Consider the following 21033-nt stretch of genomic DNA (forward strand, 5'->3'; position numbering starts at 1 on the left):
CTTTCAGATAATCCTGTAAACAGGATTCCATTCTAGTTAGTCAGAACTTGTTTTTCTGTAATTCATTATGCCACCTTGGTTTAGCCTGTAATATTAATATTTTAATGTTTCTTCCACAGCAAATATGTTTGGCGGTGGGAGCTTGAGTGGGTTTGGTGGAGCTGCTGGTGGCTTGGGTGCTTGGGGGAACATGGCTGCTGGCTTTCCCCCCACCAGCTCAGCAGCAGGCCTGGCCAGCCTAGCAGCTGCACAGCAGGCACAACAGGCTGCTGCTCTCGCAGGCCTCTCACCTGCTGCAGGTAACAGGATAGTCTTATGTTTATTTATGTATTTATTTTTCGCATGATCCTATCGGTACAAAATATATGTCATTATTATCAGTATATTAATATACAGTACAGTAAAAGGCTGTTGTAGAACAGTTGCAGAAAGCAAGAGAAATTGCTGGAAGACTGGAGAGTGTGGATTTGGATGAATTTGGAAATAAGGGATTGCATAGCCCATAATTTTGCTCTGATGGGGAAAAACAATGATGTAGAAGTATGTATGAAAAGAGGTGTAGTATTGCCTGCCATATTTATTGGTATAGTATAAATCAAGCATGAATATAAATAGGCATAATGATGGTAAGTATGTATGAAAAGAGGTGTAGTATTGCCTGCCATATTTATTGGTATAGTATAAATCAAGCATGAATATAAATAGGCATAATGATGGTACCTGTTAAAGAGGTATAATATAGTAATTTACTGAAGACATTTCAGAGTTGATTTCTTAGGAAGGCAAAGATGATGATGGTTTGAAGTGCAAAACTGAGGCAAAGGGAATAGTTAAGAATTATCAAGGATTTTTTTTGGTTTGGTAGAGCCTGCCTGTTTTTCTGAAAATTTGCTGTTGCTGTTTTGGTGTTTCCTGTCTCCCAGCTTAACTGCTTTATTTATTTTTTTCATGTGAAGTTTTCATTCATTTTTTCTGTCTTGACATCTGCATGATCCATCAGCTTCAACTATTTGTTGTGAGCTGACAGCCATAACTATGTTGCCATCCCTCCCACAGCCACAAGGTTTGCCTTTTTCCTTTTTAGGTTAAAGTTCAGTATCACCTGATTTCTCACCATTCAGTTGACACTTCCAACATTTACACACTTCACCTCTCATCCTAAATGTCAGAACCAACTTGCCTAGCCCCGGTTTCCTACGCTCTTCATGGGGCAAAATAGGATTGGATGATGGATGGACTGATAATTCTTACTTTACAAGCATATATTATGTTGAGAATGAAATTTATTATTACTTTCTTTCATAATTTGGTCCCTTCCACATCCACTTTTTTTTTTTAAGATATTCATCACTCATAGAGTGATCCTTTTAGCATTTTCCATGAATAATTCACCCTAAGCATTGTGATGCAGTACCCATTCCAGAAAATGATACCATAATCTCACCTCATTTTCTTGCCTACTCTAGTATTGAAGTCTTCCATCTTAAACACATGATGGGTTAATGTGCATTTCCATGCCAGAGGTAGCAGCACACATGTTTAACTGTGGAATAATATTATAAAGAGCCGGATAAGGGAATGAATAGGGAGGCTGTTAGAGATCGTACAGCATGGGGTAGCCTCTATTAGATGACCAAGGCCGACACATGAAAGCATTTTGGAGCATTTATAAATTATATAAACAACACAGTAAGAATAATGAGGGATAAACTGTAGCAGTACTGGTACCCCACTGTGTTGTTAAAAAGATGAGGAAAAAAAATAAGTCCTGCTTGAACATTCACATACTCTAAGTAGTGATGTTACTGGAGAGACCTTTGGTATTATCTAGACTGTAGCAGACACTGTAGTACTTATGTGGAGTGCATTTACATCCAGAAAGTTGTTGATTTATGTATGGCAGTTATGAAGTTGATCCTTCAGTGTTTTGTATTGAAGGTGAAGTTGTGATTTCATCATGTTATTATATTCTGATTTCTCTTCCTTTTCAAGCTGCCTTCCAAGACCGGGCATTAGGAGGTGAGAGTATGTGCAAGTAAACCAGTACGGTATAAATTAGAATTAACAGCACAGAACGAGACTTCAAAAATTGTGCTTAATCATGCCCAGCTCTCTTTCTCTCTCTCTCTCTCATATACATTATCCGTCAATTTTCTGTCTGTCTATCTATCTATCAGTCTGTCTATTTATATTTACATTATTACATGTAAGTATACTGTATTGGTGGTGGTGGGTGATCTATTGTAGTACTGTAGGTGGTGGGCCATCATCCACTCACTTGATGCACTGTTGTCATCAGGTGACTCTGCACTGACTGACATGCTAAGTTTTTTCTGTAACCCGGGAAATTATTTGTACTACATTTGATGACAGCCTTATAGCCTGCCCCTGAGATAGGAAAGAATACTGCCCTTGTAATCCTTGTAGGGTTGGGGGGAAAGAGGAGAGAGGGTGGTAGAGATTGAGGTTGTGACTGATGTAGGCAAGAAAGTGGAGGTAGTGAATGTGTTCAAGAATGTGAAGTATGCTGCTGTTGTTTGATGGTATGTGAAACAAAGATGAGTGGAAAGGTGTGAAGTGTGTAAGGTTGGATGTGCATACTTCTATCTGTCTATTGCCAAACACCTTGATCCCATATGGGGTGGCCACAAACAAATCGCCTCCATGTAACCTTGTCCCCTGCCATTTCACTGCCCTGCTCCCAACTCACACACCCCCTCCCTCATATAGCTCTCCACTCCATCCCTCCATCTCATCCTTGGCCTCCCCCTCCCCCTCTTCCCCTCCACCTCACTCACATACACTCTACTCGTCAGTCTCTCATTCTCCATCCTCTCCACATGGCCAGACCACCTCAGTGTGTTTCTCTTAATGCCTCCTATCACATCCACATCCACACCACAACAATCCTTTACATCCTCATATGTCAGTCTGTCTCTCCATGTAACTTTACAGGCTCAAATAACTCATTTACACTGCCCTCACTCTTAACTTGTGTCCCTCCAACAATGTCCAAGCTTCACTTCCATATGTTAGAGTTGGTATCACAATAGTGTCATGTAGTAACTTTTTCAATTTCATGCTCACTTCCCTGTTTCTTATCACTGCTATCAGGGAACCAGCAACCTTTCTTCCTTGTGGTTCCCTTTCAAGCACTTCCCCCTCCAAACTTCCATTCTTACTCATCACACTACCCAGGTACTTAAACGTACTCACAGTTTCCATTTCCTCATCTTCCAACCTCACTGTACATTCACTGACTTCACTTCTCTCGAAGACCATAACTTTATTCTTCCCTACATTCACCTTGTGATTGAATAAAGATGAGATTGCTTTGTTCAAGAATGAATGGGAGGTGTATGTGTGGCAGGTTTGAATTTATGATCCAGTGAAAGTTTAACTGGTTGTTATGTATTATGAAAGAAGTGAGGAAGAGAATGATAAGTTGGGGACCAACTAGATGCAAAGATAGAACAGATTCTTAGGAGTTATAGGCCCCCGTGCAAGAACAATAAGTTGGGGACCAACTAAATGCAAAGATAGAACAGATTCTTAGGAGTTATAGGCCCCCGTGCAAGAACAAGGTTTGTGCTAGTCTATGAGCTTGAGTCGGTCTTAAGTTGGACTTTAGACATACAGTACAATCCCAGTTAACCGGGTGGCTTGGGGAATTTACCTTCCCGGTTACAGATTTTTCCCGTATTTCTGATTTTCAAGTCAAATCTATACAAAGGCTATCACAGCAGTAAATACAGTTCAGGTACTCACCAGTCACATTAGGGGTTACACTAAGAGATTCCGCCTGAAAAACTGCCTTGTAAACATACACCATGGTCATAACGCACGTGTGCAATGTCTAGCAATTTGCAGTACTGCATTTTGCACCAGTCCATTGTTTACCGAATTACTGTATTCAGTATATGTACTGTACATATAAAAATTGAAAAATAAAATAAAGAAATAAAAGCTTGAACATTTATTAGTGAACTGATGATGTGTTAAGACTGCACTGTAGAATTATCACGACACCTGTGCCCCCACGTGAGTTTGTTTACGTTTCCGACTGTTCTTCTTCTTCCCCTCCTGACCTCCATCACTTCACCCCTCACCCACCACTCAGCTGTTTTGCAGAAAATAAAATAAATGATGTACGTATGAAATGCAGGCATATTATTTATTTATTTTTCTTCCAACAAAGTAAACTTTCATTCCTATTAACATTTATATTCAGCCATTAGTGTTTTACAATATTCGCCTTTTTCAAGTTAGTGTATGTCCAGCTTCTGTTTCAAGGTAAGCACGATACGCTTACGTTTAGTTTGCACTTTAGGCATTTTGGAGTGTATAAATTACCGTCTATCAGAGGAACACAATAGCAAGAGAGCTTGTTTACTGTCTGGTGGCAAAACGCAGACTGGTGATTTTTGGAGGGTGTGGAGGATGACTGAATTCAAGTAGGAGAAAGAGGGGGAGAGGAGGGGTGGTTAAGAGGATTTGCTAGGGATTTACATTAGCCGGAAATGCCTTCATCTCGCTTTGTCTGACTTCACCCAGCCTCGCGTGACACAATCAAACGGCGGTTTGGCGGTCCATTCAAATTGGCGCACAGTTATAACTTACTGACATTTTTACCAGCCCTTGAATTTTCCTGTTGTTCTGAGTATTCTGTTTGTCTGGATACCGGATAGCTGGGATTGTACTGTACCTGAAAAAAACTGATATGCAAAAGCAAGGTTTTAGCGTCTCACAGGCTGAGCCGATGCTCTCAAGTTCAAGCTACTTGATTGGGCTTACGTCAGACTTGTGCCTTGTTTGAGCTGTTATTTAACGATTTTGTTGGGTAGATTTCCGTTGAATACATTCAGATTTTTACAGATTAGCCCCAGAACTGCAATAGATGGGGGCAGCACTTGCTTCTTGGCAAAATATTTTGAAATCTAGAAGATGTGTGACGTGTAGAAATATACATATCCCGCATTTTGTACACTTTATAAATTTTTGCAGAATTTTTTCCCATTAGTTAATGATTTCACATCACAGTGTTGTTGCAGTGCCTACTGATATATTTTGTACAGTAATAAGATTGCTTCAGTATTGATTGACCATACTGGGTAGGCTTCTTGACTGTGACAGAACTTTCTTGTCTACATCCCTATATTACTGCTGTTAGCATGTAGTTTGTTGTGCAAATTTTACATCATCCCTTGTTATTTATATTATGAAGATAATAAAGTACCCTATGGTTAATTCTCTGAGCTTCATAAGAATACCACGTACAAAATTATATGTAGGTTGAGCATATGTATACACTGATTTACAGTATTATTCACATAGCTTATTCAACTCAATCCAGTTTTGCAATTCTTATATCAGCCACAAAAACTAGCATTGCAATAGAAATATATGCATTGTTATACAGTTCTGTGTCTGTTGGAATTAGTGCAGTGTTACTGGAATACCAGTATTCTAGGTTCATTCACGTCACTACAATACTGTGGTACTGCATTCTGACATTGATAATATGGGGTATGTAACATACATTTCTGTAGTAAATTAACTTCCTGCTTTGGAAAAATTATATTGTAGGCTTTTCTTATAACAAGTGTCCGTCAATATTGTAGTGATGATAACATAATAGCATATTATACAATTTTTGTGCCAGGCAAGTTTTTTAACGTACTACCTTCACTGCAGAAAATCAAAACACAGTATGGGCTGTTCTCCAGTTCTCATAATGTACTGAAAGCTGTATCCATGAAATTTATTTCTGCCTGTATAATTCTTGTTTGTATTAGTAAAAGTAAAGGTAGCATTATATCCTAGACTGCAGTAAAATACATTATTTGAAAACTAGAATATGTGTCCTAGTCAAGCCTTTGTAAGTAAAATTCCCATGTAAATGACAATGACTGTCTGTGTATATCAGTTATTTAACCTTTTTATAAAACCTTTTGGTTAATCTTGCCTTAGGTGCTGAATTTGAGATTCAGATTCTGGTACTGTGATTAGCTTACTTGGATAATTTCAGATGTGTGTCCTATATATATCGCAAGGCTACGATGAGACTGACTTTTATGTAGTCAGACTTGAGCCTTGAATCAGCATAAGGCTTAGTCTCCAGGCAGAACCCAACTTGAGTAAGTCATGAGCCTGAGGTTGGGACTGTCCCAAGCATGACTTCTAAGTCCGGCTAAAGCCTCATTCTAGCATTTGACCCATAGTGTCTTTGTGTTTGCAAAAAGAGACCTGAATGGGAGACTTACACCAACAATTGGTTGATTTGGATTGGCAGTGATAATGGATAGCAGCTGATGTACAACATGTCGGGACTGGACGTTATGCATTAGTACAATTCACATCTTAAGCTCAAAGATGTGCACAAATGCTTGTGGTATAGAGAGACTGAAGAGAGTGGTGAAAGGAGCCTGGTTGATTATGTGCTTGTAGAGAAAAAGATGCTTGGGGGTATTGTTGATCTGAGGCATGTAGAAAATGATGCTTTGCGAAATAGAGAAGGGTACTCAGAGTGAAAGACTGAAAGTGGAGAAGTTGAGAAACAAAGCAGAGGCAGATATCAACTAATTGTAGAGGAGGAACTATTGTCAGTGAATTGAGAGATGATAAGTTTGGAAAAGATGTGAAGTTCATACAAGGAGTGTTTGATTAGGAATGCAAAAGATGCATGTGATGTTGCGAGGGCAGTAAGTAGTAAAAAATGTACAGCCTTGTGGGATGTGAAGGTTGAAATAGCAGTTGAGGAAAAGAAGGAGAAGTGGCTGAATTGGATGCAAGAAAGGGGTTTAAATGAAAGGAAGGAAGGTAATGAGTGTAACAGACATGTGAAAAGATCAGTGAAGAAAAAAATTATAGATATTAATGAAGGTATGGGATGAAAAATGAATGTAAATGAACATACAGGTGTCACTTGCCTGATGATAGGGTTTTTATTGCTTGAAATCTAATTAGTAAGTGAACAGATTATAACACGGGTTCATTGGAGATATTTTTCTGGGGTACCCAAGACTGATCCTATAAGGGATACTTTTACTTACCCTAAGTCCAAAACAATCCTAAAAATAGTTCATACCACTTTAAGCTCCATATACTGCTACTGTAAACCATTGTAGAATAATTTATGGTAGGACACTGGGTTTCGTGGCTAATAGGGACCATGAAAAATGCCACCAAAGTTGATTCCACCAAAGTTGGGGCATTGACTTTATGGGAAATAAGCTAATAGGGACCGGGCCAGTAAGAAAACTTACCCCCATGTTGTATTACCTACTTTGAATACATCCTAAAGCTACCAGAAATGTTGCTGGTAACCATCCATCCATCATCCAGACCTACATTGCCCCATGAGGAGTGTAGAAGCCAGGGGCTAGGCTAGTTGGTCCTGACATTTAAGATGAGAGTGACCAGCCTCACTCTTCTCTGAGTGGCAGTACGTGAGCAATGAACCCCAACCATCCCTTGGATATAAACCTCCACCGTCTCAGTCCGATTGGAGCACCGTAATTACCCACAAAACCACCAGGGACCAGAATTTGGTTATATGGTTACCACCCAGCGTAGTAAATGGTTTCCCGGTGAACAGGAAACCATTTGGCTTGTCACTCGGTGTAGAGTCACTCACAGGCAAAATGAAGGGAAAGAATGAAGGAAAGAAAGACAGAAGGGGGAGTGTAAAGTCACCCGTAGGCAGAAGGACAAGGAAAGAATGAAGGAAAGAAAGACAGAAGAGGATGGAAGGAAAGAAGGATGGAGAAGATGAAAGGGCAGACACCCAAGAGCAGCACTACATTGAGTGAATGGATGGTGAGTGCCCCCACCTGCCACAGTTGATGTTAACACATTAAATAATAGAGTATCATTAACAATAAAGCATAAGAACATAAAATACACTTACAGTAAAAGAGGTGTTTGGGACCAGAAGGTCATAAGTGACATTTTTACAAAAAAAGGGAAATGAAGGCCTAAAGTTAGACTTTTGTCACTCGAAAACTAATGAAAATATCAACTTGATTTTTTTTGTTTGTTTGTTTGTTAAGCCAAAAACATGTAGATTATTTGTATGCAATACAGGTAGCAGTGCACATGCACAGTTGCTTAAAATATGCCTATTATGTGAAAATTGGTAGGTACAGTAAAAGTCCAATTCTTCGGCATCCAATTCCCTGGCAAATCTGACATTTCGGCAGTTTTGAGAAATAGTCCCATTTACGAAAATCTCTGATCGTTCGGCAGATTTTCCGATTTTTTTCGTCAGTCTTGAAATTCTCCATGAGGCTTGCCAGCTAGCTACCCGCCTTTACCCGCGTTAGTGAGTGAGATAGTGGAAGTGATGGAACGAGTCTACCACTGCCATGAAGCTCAGAGGCTAGCTCTTTCTCCCATAGCATAAAGAGAGGACAATCATGTAGTGTGTCTAGCATGGGAAAGAGAATCTGTTTCGCCATTCTTCCGAGTTGTTGCCGTGCTGCTGCCGACTTCTCTCGATTCTTCTGTGTGCTTTGTGAACTTCGTACCGAAATACATCTGAGATTACTATCCGAGTGTGCTGTAAGCACCGTAACATCAGACAGGAGCTTTGTAACACCTGAGTGGATCAGCCGTGTGTTGTGAACAGTGTAAACATCTGCGTGCTTTGAGAATGGCCTCCACGAGTGGAAAGTTAACTGGTGTTAGCAAGAATATATAAATAAGGAACCTACTATAAGTTTAGGTAAGTGCATGTGAACTTGTAGGCCTACTGTACCATTACTTATGTAAATAAGGAACCTACTATAAGTTTAGGTAAGTGCATGTGAACTTGTAGGCCTACTGTACCATTACATTTATATACAGTATATTCACTAATTTCTTTATTTTTCATATTCATGTATAGTACTGTATTCATTACAGTATTGTACAGTATCAAACAGTATACAGTACTCTCTCCAAACACATTTGTAATGATATGAGTAGTGATGATAGTGTTCACAGAAACATATAAGGTACTGAGTGGGTAGGGTTTTTGATAATTCGGCAATTTTGATTTTTCGGCACTTGCCTGGTCCCATAGATGCTGAAAAATTGGACTTCTACTGTATTGGGATTTTGGGCGCGTATATTCATGCATTTAAAACATTGTTACTCCATAACTAATAAAGCCATCAAGGTGGCGATTGTTTAACCCCTAAACCGCGGGCTTGTTTTGCTTTGACTTGCAGCTCCCGCAGGCATATTTACGCTTCGACAGACTCTCTAAAAATATTTGCCAAAAGTCAGTTATTAGTCCTAGAATATTAAAATTACATATACATATGGTACATACCTTCAGCTTTCTCATGGGATGTTTGTTGAGCCTTCGTCGAGTACCGTAGGACTTGTAGAGAGCTCTGAAGTTGGGTAACAAAGTCTCCACTTTACACTTCCAGACAACCCGTAATATGATTACCACAGCCTGATATTATCACTAGAAACACTATTCTATGATTCTCAGATAGTTTGGAATTTATAAAAAAAAAAAAAAAAAAAAAAAAAAAACTGTGAAAGCAATGAAAATTACTAGGGCATATGACCTTCCCACTTGCGATCATTCGCCGCTGGTGTTTTGTCATTTATTATTCATAAAACTCCTCACACTTATATTTCTATTACTATATAACACATATATATCTACAGTCTTTATCCATAAGTTTCCTTCAGTAATAGTAGTTTATTGTCACTGTAGGCATTCAATTTCTCTTTCAGTAAAATATATAGCATTCACTTTCTCGTCCTGTATACTAGCGTTGAGAGTGAATGTCACTTTCACCTTCACTCTCATAACTGATAGTATTCATACATGCTAGAGTGAAACTTTCACTTTCATTACTCCTAGTATATATACTCGTATTCTTATAATACTACTCATTTACATTTCTATTTACATTCTCGATTTTATTTACATTATTTAATTTCTATTTTATTTACACTGTGTTAGGCACTGTCGCTTGCAGTAACTTATAAAACTATTTTCCACTGTTCACTTATATTTACATTCATTGCTTTCACTTGCTGTTTACACATTATTTACACATTATTTGCATTTCCACTTGCACTGTTTTACTCACCAGAAAGGTCATAGTCACTCTATCATTTGTCAGCCCTTTACCTCTTTCCACACAAGGTTTAGTACGGGGTAGAGGTCACAGGGCCCTTTGCATGGAGCTAAAAAGCAGCGGAATTTGACAGGCGCAAATCCGATGTACTTTCACCTTGAAAGACGACAGTAAACTGATACTGGTGGCCTGCCTCTAGGGGGAGTACAATACTGCCAATGTCAGCCTTGTGACAGCTGCTAATATATAGCCATGAAATGATTGGCAGGAAATCTAGACAATACATAATAAATTAGGTACTGTAAATATCACTTAGGCTTCTCCCTTCCCTCCTTATATATATTTTTATGACGAGAATAGATTATTCCTCACATTTCAAGGGGAAATAAACAGCGAAAATTAGCGAACGAGTGCACGTGAGGTGTTGTCAGGTGATAATTAGCCAATTCCTGGTGAATGGCACTATCACTTACCTTATTTCTTTTTTGTATATATTATTTGGTATAAGAATAGGGCATAGGGCTTATTTCAATGGATGAAATCAGTGGAAAATTCCAGGGAAGGTTTAGCGTAGAATACAGTGTGGTGGCCAGCAATAATTAGGTCGTTCCAGGTGAATGTAAATATCACTTAGGCTTCTCCCATCCTTTCTTATATATATTTTTATTATGGGAATAGATTATACGGCATATTTCAAGGGGAAATAAACAGCGAAAATTAGCGAATGAGTGCACGTGAGGTGTTGTCAGGTGATAATTAGCCAATTCCAGGTGTATGGCACTCTCACTTACCTTATTTCTTTTTTGTACAGTACCCTCGCGTCCAACACGCATTAGTCCGGCACGATTCACATCCAGCATGGAGAGCAAATAATTAGTATTATTTAATACGATTTAATTACTGTTAACGCGCACTAAGCTCCGAGAAGTGGGCGAAATCCGCAGAGTTCACCCCTAGCACGATCATCCCCGGTCCAACACGGTCATAATGGACATTCCCATGATGATGATAGCCAATGAAAACTTCTGATCAAGTAGCCTTCCCCGCCTGCTATCGTGATGTGATCATGATTGCGCCCAATTAAAAACACTTCTGGTGTCACGTGATGTTTTGTTTAAATTTCTCCCTCCACAGCGCCACTCAGTCGCATAATTCGCATTGGAAGGTGCTTTTTTCTTGCTGCATTTTCTGCCCTTGTTACTGCATTTTACCCTGCTCACGATGCCTAGGAAGCCTTCTGAGAACCCCAAGAAGCGTCGGCACCTCCCTCAGGCCACCAAGCTAGAAAGCATCGAGAGGAAGGAGAAAGGAGAGAGGAAAGTTGACATTGCCAAGGCCTATGACATGAATGAAGCCAACATGAGGACCATAATAAAAAACCAAGACAAGATCCTGGCAGCTGAAGGCAATCACACGGCACTTCATACCAGGTTTGCCGAGGATACAATGGTAAATTGGAACGGTAACATGGTAAAATTGCCGACGATACCACGGGCATTTGGAATTCATCTGGATGGATTCCTGCCGAGGATACGACGGGCAAAACAGTATGACCAAAACCCAGGCGACTCGACAGAGAATGTATCATACTACAGCATTGAACATTTAGCCTAACACTGAATGCATATTAATATTTTAGAATAAATATCAATCATTTTGAAACCTTTCTCATCGGCGTGCGTACCAGTTTATAAACAAAGTTGCTTCTCCTTATTCTCTACCGAGTCAGCGACAGTGATCACTTTCCACAGTCACAAGACGGGGCTCTGGCAACAGTGTGAGAAGCATGCACTTTGCCGAGGATTACAGAGTGCTAGGACAGGCAGAAGCAGGACCTTCCATGGCTGTGGACGAAGATAGTGATTCTGAGTGTGATTTTGAAGGATTTATGAGGGAGGTTGAGGAGGAGCAACAGCCATTACCCGCTAGTGACGCCAGCAGCCATCCTCCGGGGACCCAGTAGGACTACCTACAGCCTTGGATACCACCTTCCATTCCCAGCAAGCCCACCAACACTATCCTAAAAGGTTAGTTATTATTCATAGCACAGTATCATTTATTATAATTACAATAGTACCAATATATGTATAGGTATATGATAGGTATTTAGGGTGACTTTTCCGAGGGTTGCTGACATAATTGATTTTTCCCCATAAGTTGTATTGTTAGTCCAACATGTTTTTGGTCCAACACGTGACCCATGCATGACAATATTACCGTGCTGGACGCGAGGGTACTGTATATATTATTTGGTATAAGAATAGGGCATAGGGCTTATTTCAATGGATGAGATCAGTGGAAAATTCCAGGGAAGATTTTGGTGGGTAGTGGTGACCATCATCTATTCGTGATGTAGCGTTGCCTACCTCTTCCTTCACCTTTATCATTATTTTTCTGTGTGTGCCCTCCTCTTCTTATTTCAATCATCTTTCCTGTCACATTTAATTACTCTTCTTTCCTTTTTAGGTGGCTCTGCATTGATTGACAGGCCCAGTGGTTTCCTGTAAGCCTGAAAGCCATTTACAGTGCTGGGTGGTAACCATATAACCAACCCATATGTGTTCCCTACTTGTCATCGAGTGGGTTGGTGGATTGTTAGTGCACCTCCCTGTAAAACAACTAACTCAGAGTCAAATGGCCACCCCATATGGGAGTATGGTGTCTGGCTATAGGTAGATTGATAGATAGTTTATGTCTGGCCAAGTAGACCCATCAACTGCAGACAAGCAGCTGCCCCTGCAGGGCCTACCATGCAGTGAACTCACATTCTCTTGTGATAAACAGCACCTCACATCAGCGGGTCATGGAGAAGTGTGTGAAACTTTGGTTCTTAGATGAATGCTTCATTTGAGTTTCACCTATTTGACAGGGGCACTTTAGTAGTCTACACATCACCTTGTTATATGGTTACCACCCCAGGTAAATGGTTTCTTGGGTTACAGGAAACCATTAGGTTTGTCATTCAGTTTAGAGCCACCTGAAGTGGAAAGAAGCTGCACCCACAATTATTGTATTTATTTCTCACAGCCTGGTGGAACCTGGCAGGCTTACAGCAAATGGAATTGCTGTCACGGTTGCAAGGAGGGCTGGGCAGCAGTGGAGGGGGAGCAGGAGCAGCAGCGGTGGCAGCAGCAGCAGCTTCGGGTGGCCTTGGTGCATTTGGTGGCCTGCACCCGGAACACCTCATGAATCTAGAAATACTGCAGGCTCAGCATGGTATGTGAGAATGGAGTACATTGAAGATATGTAAATGGTAACTAAAAACAGGAATAGTCAGTCCCATATGTAGCCTCATTGAACTGTTAGAGGCTTAGATTAAGTTCCTATGCTCAAGAACATTTGACCCATGGATGATTGGAGGCCTCTTTATGGTGAATAAATGTACCCTCCTCTCTTATTTTGTAACATTTCTATCCTTTGCTGGTGATAACGGAAGTGCCATAATACATCATGAAGCAAACTTGGTAGGATGGTGACTCATTTAGATTATGCTAGAATAGGAGCATTCACAGTAAGGCACAGATACTACCTACAGCCAGGATTTTTAATTGCCAGTTTCATATTGCGGGCAATACATAATGCGCCCATACAAGTGTTTTTTCATAGTACAGTAATATTATGTACAAATTTTTCTCTTTCAAGGTGAGCCCCATGTCTACTAATGAGGTTACAAAATACTTTGTGATGTTCGAATGTTTTATGGTGTTGGCTGTATACGTCATGGGATGAAGATTTATCGGTTTTACACTTGTACGAATATTACTTGATTTATACTTTTATTCAGATACTCCCAGTGGTCACCAGCAAGCGTATTGAGAGAAAAAAAGTTGTTTCACCAGATAGTTGCTGCCTTCGGTACGACATGCTCTGCAGATCAAAGCACACCACTTGTTTTCTTGGATGTTTACCACACTTCTCTTCTTACAGTATTGGTTCTTTCTTGGCAGATGGGAACTTGGCTCAGGTTCTGACATCTCTCGCACCGTTCTCTCTTGTTATCTTCTTTTCTGAGTTTGATCTGCAGTCAGTCGCAGCACATATAAAGTGTCATAGTGAATGTTGACAAAAGTCTGTCGACAAATGCTCGTACGCCAGGCACCTTGGAACTCATGAGCCAAGACCGAATTCAGTATTTTTTTACAGCAGATAAATCTGCAAATTGACTTGACCGCAATGTCTATGACTTTACAATGGTGAAAGTTCATATAAAGACGAATACTAATACTGTATAGGATGAGCTTTTGTGTCTGAGTTTCCCCCCCAACTAAGTCCTATACCCAGCCAAATGAGTCCAAAAATGAGTTTCTAGCTCACCTAAACCTCCAAATAGCTTTAAAACAAGCTAAACTAAGCCTAGAAGCAGTTTGCAACTCACCTAAACCCAAAAATAATATCTGAAAATATCCAAATATGTCTGGAAAAAAATCAAACAGTAAACTGTATCCCAAAATGACAATGTTCACTCCACCTATGACTAAAACACATTAATATAAGTCAAAAAATAGTTTACAAATCAACCTAAACAAATTTTAAGTCTGAAATATCATCAAAATCAGTAAAAACAAAAATCTAAACCCATCATTAAACCGGGATTTGGCCATTGTTAGGCTGTTGCCTCTAGGATTATTCTAGATCAGGGTATACCTGTATAAGGTGTACATCGATATATGATACCCCTAGATGCGATACCCCGACTTAATGATGGGGGTAGAAATACCACCATACCCTACCTAATGATGGCCAAACCCCGGTTAAACGATGGGTTTTTATTTTTATTTTTTTTTTACCGATTTTGATGACAGACTAAAATTGTATTTAGGTTGATTTATAAAATTTTTTAGACTTAGAATAATGTGTTTTAACCATAGGTGGGGTGAACATTGTCATTTTGGGGTACAGTTCACTAAGCTTGACTTTTTCCAGACTTATATTTGACGATGTTCATATTTTATTTGTTGGTTTTAGTGAGTTACTGTATATACAGGTGTTGGGCTTAGGTTAGCTTCTTTTACAGCTGTTAGGCCATTTGAATTGGCTTTAAACTTGTTTTGGACTCATTTGGGTGGGTTTAGGACTTGGTTGGGGGAAACCCAAGGCTCGGAAATGCATCCCTATACTTTACATGTAAAATCTACCTTAAGATACGATACCCCGCCTAATGATGGGGGGTTTTACTTAACCAGTTGCATCTTGAAACTGGGGTATACCGTATAAATAAATAAATAAATATATATATATATATTATATATATATCTTTATCTATCTATCTATCTATCTATATATTATATATGTACTGCACAGTGGGCTTGCACAGTACATTTGATCACAGTGTGCGAATTGCATAGTACACGAATGACCAAAAATCATAACCATAAAACTTTGAATGCGCAAGGTTATCCCACAATATGTGAGGCAGAGGCAAGGAGTGACCCAAAACCGCTATTTTCCGAGACTTCATGACCCTCCTTCCGACACAACTTGCCCATCATGTCTTAGAGGCTCATGGGGCAGTTGCTCAAGAAGAGTCTACAATAAGATCTCACCAATAACAACTTCGACAATAATGTTTTCAACAATAACAGCAAGTTAGAATAGATGCCCAGTTTCTATAATAACGTTTGGTTTCACTTGAATGATGGTTATTTTGTGAATGCCAAGTTGTTATACTACAAATGTGTCTGTAAGAAGATGAGGAATGATACAGACAAACAAGAAAAGATGAAGGAAGTTGCCAGTAATGTGAGCAGTAGCGAGGAGGAGATGGAAGATCCCCCTCCCTCACCACCTCTCCTGACTCGCCCGCCACCTTCCCCTTTGCCTCCACTGCCCCAGCTGACTCACCAGCTGCCACTCCCTCCACCTCCACAGCCCCACCTGACTCACCTGCTTCACCTAGCATACCTGCAACCTCCACCATAATGACTGTTGCTGCATTCAGGAAGAAATATAACATTTGACAGGCCATAAATTTCTTCGTCAAAGCCTGGAATAATACAACACTGGCAACTGTTAAGACACGGATGGTGTGGTGGGGGCACTCTAAGTGTGTTGCTGCACCTCGGAACCCCTGCTGTTTAAGTCCATCAGGCTTGTTTTAAGGTGACTGACCATATTTTTGTTATTTCAGCTGTGTCTGTAGTATATTTCTTTAAAATTTTCCCTTTATTATCTAAGGTTAAAAAAAATCAAGGTTTGAGGGGGTCCTGCCCATATGTTATTTTTCCCATAAGATTATGTATTCACAGGACACAAAATCACAGTGTTGGAGGTTGTGGAATGCCCATCCACTCGTGCATTGTGTAAGCCCACTGTATATATATATGTACATACAGGGTGCAATGTGACGTATGACAATAGCTTACACCAGTGATCTGTCATGTCATTTTGAGTGTACTGTATTTTGTTCTATAAACATGTGCTCTCTGCGACCCCAGTTCAGCATCCAACATTTGACCTTTTAAGTGTAAAAGGTTTGTGGCTTGAATGTGTCATCGGGTGGGAGCTTCGTACGGCGATGGGAGACGAATACAGTACTATTAGTGTATATTGTACTGTACATAAAAATCCCATATCCTATTGGTACAGACAAGATTTAAGAAGAAACTTTATGTTGTCTAATTGATCCTTTAACAACAAGTCATGCATTCTTGCAGTTCTTTTGTACAAATTGGAGTCACGTGGAGAGACAGGCTGACGAATGAGGATATAAAGGAGCGTTGTGGTGTGGATGTGGATGTGATAGGAAGCATTATGAGGAACACACTGAGGTGGTTTGGCCATGTGGAGAGGATGGAGGGTGAAAGACTGACGAAGAGAGTGTATGTGAGTGAGGTGGAGGGGGGAAGAGGGAGGGGGAGGCCGAGGATGAGATGGAGGGATGGGGTGGAGAGGTATATGAGAGAGGGGGGTGTGAGTTGGGAGCAGGGCACTGAAATGGCGGGGGACAGGGCGACTTGGAGGCGATTTGTTTGTGGCCACCCCAAATGGGATTGAGGCGTCTGGCAATAGATAGATAGATAGATAGACTATAATTAAGGATTAAATTCAAATTTTAAGGATTGCAAGGGAGTAGGGAAGGAGGAGAGGCTCGTGTGTTGTTGCCAGTTATGTAATGTTTGGTTTGTAGGATATTTCTACCAGCATTATCATAATGCCCACAGTTCATTCAGTGAAGAAACATTATTATAAAGAGTGATTAGTGTCACTTTAAGTCAGGAATGATAATATTATTTATTACAATTTTTCTGTCTATATATCTATCTATTGCCAGATGCCTCAATCCCGTTCGGGGTGGCCACAAACAAATCGCCTCCATGTCGCCCTGTCCCTCTCCATTTCACTGCCCTGCTCCCAACTCACACCCCCCTCTCTCATATACCTCTCCACCCCATCCCTCCATCTCATCCTCGGCCTCCCCCTCCCACTTCCCCCCTCCACCTCACTCACATACACTCTCTTCGTCAGTCTTTCACCCTCCATCCTCTCCACATGGCCAAACCACCTCAGTGTATTCCTCCTACCGCTTCCTATCACATCCAAATCCACACCACAACGCTCCTTTATATTCTCATTTGTCAGCCTGTCTCTCCATGTGACTCCACAGGCTCCTCTTAAATAACTCATTTCCACTGCTGTCACTCTTGACTTGAGTCCTTCCAGCAACGTCCAAGCTTCACTTCCATTCATTAGAGTTGGTATCACAATACTGACATGTAGTAACTTTTTCACTTCCATGCTCTGCTGCAAGTAAATGTGGCACCATTCCTTTCATCTGATGGTGTCATGAGAATAGTGATGCAGGGTTGCCAATTTAATGACTTTGTAGCTAGATCTATTTTTTGTTTCTATCTAGCGGCACTATTTATAATCTGGCAACATGATATCTATCTACATTCTAGATAATTTGGCCATTTTTAGGTGAAATTCTAGAGATTTAATTGTATTTTCTAGTGATGTTTTGCAGTGTTTATTATCTAGCGACATACTAGAAAGTTTTGAGGACTAAATTAGAAAGATTGGTAATATAGATTTGGCAACCTTGCGTCCACGGTGTTATTTGATCGGGAAAATTTGTAGGTGAGGCACAGACTTCAAATACGGCTCTCCTTGTTCAATTGTTCACTGGGTTCAGCTTTACTTGTTCATGAAACAGCATGCCACATACGTACAGCAATGATGAATATGCAGATATCATCTATTTATACGGATTCTGCGATGGTGAATGTCAGTGCTGCAGCCAGGGAATACAGAGGGAGAAACCCAAACAGATGTCCAGATGCTCGAGTTTTCTGTAGTATCTATTAGCATCTTCACAACACTGGTAGTGTCCCTAGAATTAATTTGAGGGCAGAACACATAGATAAACAAGATAAAGAATGACAGATAGTGCTTGCCATATTAAAGAGCCCAGACATAAGTACAGTACAAGAAGAATTTCCTCATGTCTCCTTGTTTCCCACAGAACAGTTTGGAGGACATTCAGAAGGCAGGTTCTGAAACCATATCATCTACAAGATGTTCAGTATCTTGAATATTTCAATAGACAGCTTGTGCACTGTACGTGGCTAGAAAATAATCCTCAGATCGTGAAGTACATCCTGTATACCAACGAAGCCATATTTACCCGTGGTAGCCTACGTAATACACGTAGTGAACACTGGTGGTCAGAAGAAAATCCTCACAAAACAACAGAAACCAGCCTCCAGCATTTATTTTCTCTCAGTGTCTGGTGTGGCATCAGAGATGAACATTTGATTGGACTGTACATCTTTGAAGATAAACTGACTGGGGATGCATATGTAAGTTTTCTGATGGATGACTTTCTTGTACTCTTAGAAGATGGTCCTCTGGCTAAACCATGACGAATTATCTTCTAGCATGACCGTGCACCTCCACAGCAGACAGGGAGCACCTGGATCAAGCATTTCTCGGTCACTGGATTGGTTGAGGAGGTCCCCAGTCATGGCCTGCTAGATCACCCAACCTGACACCACTTGATTTTTATCTGTGGGGCCACATGAGGATACTTGTGTACAAATGGAAAAGCAACACCAAACAAGAACTTCTTGCATGAGTAATGGAAGTGATCTAGAACAACCCAGCAGTTATGAGGAAGATGACCCAATCAGTGATGAAGCATGCAAGATTATGCGTTGAAAGTGGTGGTGAGCACTTTGAGCACTTGATGTAGGCCTCATCAAGTAAGACCACCTAAACCAGAGAAGAATGAAAACCAAAGGGTGCCTGGAGAAAGGCCACATCAAAGAATTCATCAAGTTTGTACATTAAACAATGTATAAATACTATATATAATCACCAAAACTGCTGTAAACCTTACCACTGAAAGAGAGAGAGAGAGAGAGAGACAGTGAGATAATGAGAGAGCACCTTTTGTTCCAGATTTACTGTATACTGCTTATTTTACCACTGTAAATACTCAGCTGTTAAAGCAAAACATTAAATATTAAGATAAAAACAAAAAACTTTCACTACCCGAATACAGTACAATCCCAGTTCATCAGAAAGCTTGGGGAATTAACCTTCCTGGTTACATATTTTTCCCGTATTTCTGATATTCAAATCAAGTCTATAGAAAGGCTATAATTCTCACAGCAGTAAATACAATTCAGGTACTCACCACTCACATCAAAGGCCACACTAAGAGACTCCATCTGAAAAATTGCCTCGAAAACACACACCATGGTCATAATGCACGTGCATGCAATACCTAGCAGTACTGCAAAATGCACAACTCTTCTGTTAACTACCGAATTATTCGGTGTATGTACTGTACTCATAGAAATGGAAAATAAAGAAAACCTTGAACATTTATTGGTGAACTGAAAATCTTGAACATTTATTGGTGAACTGATGTTATGTTAAGACTGCACTGTAGAGTTATCACGACACCTGTGTCCTCACATGAGCTTTGTTACGGTCCCGGCCCCAACTGACCGCCACCATTCCACCCATCACCCACCAGTCAGCTGTTTTGCGCCATTCTGTTAACTACCGAAGTATTAATTGTATGTTCTGTACTCATAAAATTGGAAAAATAAGAAATAAAATCTTGAACATTTATTGGTGAACTGAGGTTAAGACTGCACTGTAGAATTATCATGACACTGTGCCCCCACATGAGCATTGTTTATAGTCCCGGCCTCGACTGTTCTTCCCCACCTGATCGCCATCATTTCACCCCTCACCCACCAATCAGCTGTTTTGCGCAATATAAAATAAATGATGTACAAAGTGCAAGCATATTATTTTTTTTTCTTCCAACAAAGTAAACATTCATTCCTATTAACATTTTTTTTTTTTTTTCTGCCAGCACATATGCTTTCTAAGATGAATTAATGTGGTGCAAGTTAAGAGTCGGTCGGTTAGGAAAATAATCACACCGGCGTTTGCTGTTTGCTGATTTGCATTCCCGAGGTGTCTGGTTTACGAATTCCATGCCTGTCTTTGAGACGATTTAACTATCCAGTACTGAAATCACACTCCACTTCTGTATGCATTTTACTGTGAAACTCTCTTGCTTTTTCTTGTATAAGAGGACCAGAAATAACGTGCTTCCTTAGATCTTGCTAAGCAAAACCACTCTTACAATGAAGAGTATGCCATTTTTTTCAGTGGACTTACTTGTGCTTGTAAGGGGTTGGCAATAGCCAACACCTACTTTCGGCATAAGATGATCCACCGGTATACATGGAGAGTAATGAGGAGGATGGATGGTGAACTTGTTGAACAAAGGGCAGTGATAGACTACGTGTGTGTGGATGAGCGAATGAGAAGACAAGTGTTGGATGCAAGAGTGTGGAGAGGGTGGGGGAATGGAGTCTCGGACCATCACTTAGTGATGGCCAAGGTAGAGCTGCAAAGAAAGTGGTTGAGGAGACGAAGGGGAAGACAGGAGGAAGCAACTCCTGTGAGAAGAGTGGAGAAATTG

General features: G+C 40.3%; 1 protein-coding gene across 2 annotated transcripts in view; it reads left to right on the plus strand.

Moving 5' to 3' along the window:
• tou (bromodomain adjacent to zinc finger domain 2B toutatis) overlaps positions 1–21033 on the plus strand; it is an 860023-nt gene that overhangs the window by 511223 nt on the left and 327767 nt on the right. For both annotated transcript variants that reach the window (XM_080276402.1, XM_080276403.1), the window contains 3 exons: positions 120–299; positions 1993–2019; positions 13113–13301. In XM_080276402.1, the coding sequence (XP_080132528.1) occupies positions 120–299; positions 1993–2019; positions 13113–13301 (396 nt within the window). The remainder of the gene's footprint in view (positions 1–119; positions 300–1992; positions 2020–13112; positions 13302–21033) is intronic.

The sequence above is a fragment of the Coenobita brevimanus genome, chromosome 65 (genome assembly GCF_032717465.1).
Source record: "Coenobita brevimanus isolate Jiangsu-jjx chromosome 65, ASM3271746v2, whole genome shotgun sequence".
Taxonomy (NCBI): Eukaryota; Metazoa; Arthropoda; class Malacostraca; order Decapoda; family Coenobitidae; genus Coenobita; species Coenobita brevimanus.